Below are 5,934 nucleotides of genomic sequence, written 5' to 3'. Positions count from 1 at the left end.
AAATGGTGAAATTCCTTTCACTGAGGTTATAAGAGGAGTTTCTAATCCAGGTTTAAATCCTATCTCTACTCCTACTATTCAAATCAATAATAACCAATATGAAGTTTTACAAGATAATGATAGTGAATATTCTGAATCTGAAGATGGTGAAATTAAGGAAGTAAGTACTTCAAGTTTATTAGAATTTGGTTCACTATCTCAACCAGTTACTATTTTGCAAAAAGAAAAGGTGATAACTCAGTATATCCCTGAAACAATTGAAAATTCCAAAGTAGCTGGAAAGAAAAAACCTCCATTAAAACCAGCTGTAGTTACAAGGAAGGCTAGTAAAGAGAGTATGAAGCTTATGGTTGATAAAGGGAGTTCAACTCCTCCTCCTCAACCTCCATTCAAATGAAAGGTTGTATTTTGGAATCTTAGAGGCCTTAAAAGACAAAAGGCCAGGGATAAATTATATTCTTTAGTTAAAACAAACAATCCGTCTCTGGTATGGGTTGTAGAACCTAAAATTAAAGTTCAAAATTCTGGGATAAAACTGCCTGGTATGCATCATAAAATTATTCACAATTCTAATGATAATAGTAAAGGAAATATTTGGTTGTTCTGGAATTGCTCTATTCAAGCTCCTAATGTGATTCAATCTTCTAGTCAATGTATTACTGTGGAAGTTGGTGGTGTATTGGTGACTGTAATTCATGCTAAATCTTATACAGTGAATAGAAGAGAAATGTGGAAGGATCTATATGATATAAGTTTGTTGAACAAACCTTGGCTCTTAATAGGTGATTTTAACAATGTGTTAAATGCAGATGAAAAAAGGGTGGTAGAAGTCCTCTTAATTCTGCAATGAGTGACTTTAATGATTTTTTTGATGCTTGTGGATTAATTCAAGCTCCTAAATGTGGCCTTGAGTTCTCCTGGTGTAATGGCAGAGCTGGGAACAAAAGAATTCTATGTAATTTGGATAAAGCACTTTTTAATTTGAAATGGATTGATACCTTTAGTGGTTGGAATTATCATGTAGCTGCAAGAGGGATTTCTGATCATGGTCCTCTTATTGGTTCTGACACTTTTATTGGAAGGGCTTTAAATACTCCTTTCAGGTTTCAACAAATGTGGCTTACTCATCCTTCCTTCTTACAAATGGTCATTGATTCTTGGAATGAAGATATTACTGGTAATCCTATTTTTATTTTTATCAACAAATTAAAAAGACTGAAGAAAATTCTCAATATTTGGAACTGGGAAGTTTTTGGAAATGTTCAAGAAAACCTAAAAAAGCTGAAGACAAAGTTATGGAAGAAACTATAAAATCAGATGCTGATCCTGCCAATATTTCTTTATTGAATAATCTGGTTACTGCTAGAGGTAATTATGAAGTAGCTGCAAATAATTATAATACTTTTTTGAGGGATAAAGCCAGACTAAACTGGATTAAGGATGATGATGTAAATTCCAAGTTTTTTCATACTAGCATTAAAATGAGACAAGCTCAAAATACTATTTCTGAATTGGAGAATGATTCAGGAAACATTATTACTACTCAACAGGGCATTTCAGAGATTTTAATTTACTACTTCAAGAAGAAATTTGAGTACCAGTCAGTTCAAATAAATGAATATATTTTTGATGGTGTGCCTCATCTTATTTCTGAAGCTGACAACTGTGTCCTAGAAGAATGTCCAAATGAAGAGGAGATTAAGCATGTTGTTTTTAATTTGAATGCTGATAGTGCACCTGGTCCTGATGGGTTCATTGGAATTTTTTATAGAGCAGCTTGGGAAATCATAAAAGACAACGTAGTGGATGCTATTCAATTCTGTTGGAGATACAACATAATACCAAGTGGTATGAACTCCAACTTTCTTGTCTTGATTCCTAAAATTAAAGGAGCTAAAACTGCAAAAATCTTTAGATCTATAGGTCTTAGTAATTTCTGCTTTAAAATTATCACTAAGATGATTATTGAGAGACTTACTAGATATCTGTCAAATCTTATTTCTCCGCAGCAATATGCTTTTGTCAAAAATAGAAATATTCATGAGCAAATTTTGCTAGCTTCTGAACTAGTGAATGAGATGTCAACTATTAGAAGAGGGGGTAATGTTGGTCTTAAACTAGACATATCACAAGCTTATGACACTATGAGCTGGGAATTTCTATACAGAGCCTTAAAAAAATTGGATTTTCAGCAAAATTCTGTAATTGGATCATAGTTCTTCTCCAATCTGCTAAATTGTCTATCATGCTTAATGGAGGACCAATTGGCTTTTTTGGTGTTGGTAGAGGCCTTAAACAGGGAGACCCACTTTCTCCAATCCTGTTTATTTTAGCTCAAGATGTTCTTAGTAGGAAAATACATCAACTAGTCATGGAAGGAAAAATTCAGCCTATGGTTATAAGAAATGGTATTCATCCCACTCATTTAATGTTTGCTGATGACATCTTCTTGTTTTGCAATGGAGGAAAGAGGAGTATAGGACATCTTAAATCATTCTTATTGGAATACCAAGCTGCTTCTGGTCAAATATTTAATGCTTCTAAAAGAAAATTCTTTGTAGATGCTACTTCTGATACAAGAAAGAGACATATTGCTGCATATTTTTAAATGGATCTTTCTTCTTTTCCTGACAAATATCTGGGAGTGTTCCTTGATCAAGGTAAAATGAAATCTATTCATATTTGGTATTTAGTTGATTATATGAATCTTAGACTAGCTTCATGGAGTGGCAAGATTTTAAATTTTCAAGCTAGACTCACTTTGGTAAATCATGTCTTGAGTAGTATTCCTATTTATAATCTATCTATCTATAAATGGCCTAGAAAAGTTCTAGAAGCTTATGAAAAAATTATTAGGAACTACTTATGGTCTGGCAATGCTGAAGAAAGGAAATGTATTACTTTAAAGTGGGACAATGTATGTACTTATAAAGAAGAAGGTGGTCTGGGTATTAGAAAGCTAGAAGATGTGAATAAGGCTTTGTTAATGAAACTTTTGTGGAAAATTCTCAACTGTCAGGATGAATGGGCAAAAAAATTTCTTACTAAGTATATGGATAAAATGGAAACTGGATTACCTTCTACAGGAAATCTTCTGTATGGAACGGTATTAGATGGGTCCTTCAAGATTTCATTGAAAATACAAGATGGATAGTAGGTAATGGTGCTAAAGTTTCTTTGTGGAATGACAGATGGATATTTGAGGAACCAATATGCAAGCTATTCCCTAATCATCCCTATATTGCCTTGCATCCCCACCTGAAAGTTCAAGATCTAATTATTGATAATCATTGGTGTTTCCATGAAAACTTTCTTCAATTATTTACTATTGACCAATTGCCTATTCTGAAAGAAGGAGAAGACTTACTTTTCTGGAGTAACAATCATTCTGGGGTGTTCATTGTTTCTGATGCTATCAATAAAATTAGAATGCACCAACCTAAACTGTATTGGTATAAAAAAATCTGGAACCCTGCAGTGATTCCCTCAACATCTGCAAATGTGTGGAAGATTGTAAGAAATATTTGTCCAACTGAAGACAATTTGAGGAAAAAAGGATTTCATTTTGCTTCAAGGTGTTACATTTTTCATAATGGAGAAGATAGTATTGAACATATCCCGTGGAATTGAGATTTCAGCACCAGTCTGTGGAATTGGCTTTCAGGTATTTTCTTATCTCCTAAACCAAATTATTTTGAAGATATTTTGAAAATTCATAAACACTCCAGCCCTATAATGAAAGAATTATGGATCATAAGTGCTTACACTGCTATGGTTGAATTGTGGTTTTTAAGAAATGAGATTTACTATGATGCTGTTAAGCCTGTTTTAACTAAAATTCATTTAAGAATTGCTAAAAGAGTCCATGAATGTGAAGTTAGATTGATAGGTATTATGTGGGGAACTAATGGTGAGAAATCAAGCTTACAATTCTTTAACATCCAAGTCAGTAAAATGAGAAGAACAAGAATTATTGAAATATTTTTTTTATCTTCCAAATGAGAATGAATTGTTGTTATGCTGTGATGGGGCTGCTAGAGGGAATCCAGACTATGCAGGCTATGGATTTGTAGTAAGAGATCATGTTGGAGCATTTATCTTTGCAGAAGCTGGTGGATTAGGGATTACTACTAACTATGTAGCAGAATTCATTTCTTGTATCAAGGCTTTAGAATGGGTAGTTGATCATCACTTTTTCCAGCTAATTCTGCAAACTGATTCTAGTATGTGTGCAAAGGCCTTACAGCAACAGAAGATCCCTTGGTTTTTACTAGCTAGATGGCAGAGAATTATGGCTAGTTTCACTCTATTACCTTCACACATGCCTACAGAGAAATCAACTTTTCAGCTGATCATTTTGCTAAGAAGGGAACACATCTACAGAAGGGGCAGACCTTGAGCTTCAATGAAAGGCCCAACAACTTGCTAAGGCTTGAATCCCCAGGGCAACCATATTACAGATTTGTTTAGATTTGCTTTTTCCTCCTTATATTTTTCTTCCTTTTCTTTAGCTTTTATTTTGGTTTGTAATCTTAAAAAAAACAAAACCACTTTCAGTCGACTGGATGCTCCAATAAAGACAGCACGGAAATCAAGACAAAAAAAGTATGGTTTTTAATGTTAACGTTTTGTGGATGAAATTGAGTTAGAGCTTTATATTTCCAAATTTCTGGAGGCTTTGGTTTCTTCTTATTTGTAGGAGTGCTCTCTTTATGAGCATGCTTGAAGAGTTTAACTGATCATGATTTTTTGGTTCCAATACTCTTAGCTTCTTAATAGTTGTTAGAAGCACCTTTGTCATTATAAGAATCCTTTTGCATGAAAGAATTTGTATCTTTAACAAACTTTATCTCTTTGTCATAGTTTGAAGCATCAATTCCCTCATATCCCAATCCTCGTGTATCACGATGATTTCTTCTTGCTTATAACAATGAGGATAACTTATTTGTGTTATCATTGAGTTTTTTCAACTTTGAAATTTCTTCTTCCCGATGACTAGTTTTTATCAAGATAAGAGGTTAGATCATCCTCTAGAAGCTTTATTTGAGATATAAAAAAGCATTTTCTTTCTCCTTAAGGTTTTCTTGTTGAGAATTGGATCTTGCATCAGAATCAACAAGTTTTTCTTCTAGAAGACAAATCTTTTTGAGACCTACATCACGTTCTTTCTCAACAACTTTTGCTCGATAAAGTTCAACACTCACTTTGTTTTCAACACATTGTACTTGTTGCGAGACTTTTTCTCTTAACATTTCATGATCTTTACCAAGATTTTCATATTTGGTAGTTAAGAGTTTGTGGTAGGGTAAAAACTGATTCTGGCGAAAATGGTAAAAATGGGGTAGGTTGGTGAGAACCGAGTCTAAACCCTAAACAAATGTTCTGCACGAGAGTACTTTATATTTGAAAGATCAATCTGTATAATTCTGACCTAAGCCAAGAAATGGCCTTTCTAGTCTTTCTTCGGTCACAAAGGAACGATAACGGTTGATCTTAGGGAGGGAAGAAGAGAAGGTGTTGAGATCAGAGTGATAGACTCTGTAAGGTGTGGTTGTTTATGACTATGTATCAGAAGATAGAACTCACTTGTAAGTGGCAAGTTGTATGTTCTCTGTGTTTTCTGGATATTTGTGTCGATTGTCTATTCAATAGATTGAAAATCCATTTTTATAGTAAGTCATAGTCGAACAACCTGATCTCGTAGAAAGGGAGGTTGTGGAGTAGTGAAGAAGTGGAAATCGTGTGAAAGTGACAGAAACCGCGTCCCTATTGTTAAGGAAGGACTGGACGGTTGTGCACGTAGTACTTCTCTACTCATCAATTGTCCGCTCTTCCTGTCACTTCCTCACACCACATGTTGTATGCAGCCAGACAAATACCTTGATGAATATCCCTCATTTGTGACATTGTTGATCTTTCGAGTAAAGAAGTTGA

The 5,934-nt window shown here is 34.2% G+C and overlaps 1 protein-coding gene across 1 annotated transcript; it reads left to right on the top strand.

Moving 5' to 3' along the window:
• Positions 1–846: 846 nt before the first annotated feature.
• LOC113279054 lies at positions 847–2,216 on the top strand. The gene is made up of 2 exons (XM_026527767.1): positions 847–1,177; positions 1,282–2,216. The coding sequence occupies exons 1-2, from the start codon at positions 847–849 to the stop codon at positions 2,214–2,216; spliced, it is 1,266 nt and encodes a 421-aa protein (XP_026383552.1).
• The last annotated feature ends 3,718 nt before the right edge of the window (positions 2,217–5,934 follow it).

This window comes from Papaver somniferum, chromosome 5 (genome assembly GCF_003573695.1).
Source record: "Papaver somniferum cultivar HN1 chromosome 5, ASM357369v1, whole genome shotgun sequence".
NCBI lineage: Eukaryota > Viridiplantae > Streptophyta > Magnoliopsida > Ranunculales > Papaveraceae > Papaver > Papaver somniferum.
The sequence above is the reverse complement of the archived record's forward strand: the minus strand, read 5'-3'. Positions and strand labels throughout refer to the sequence as shown.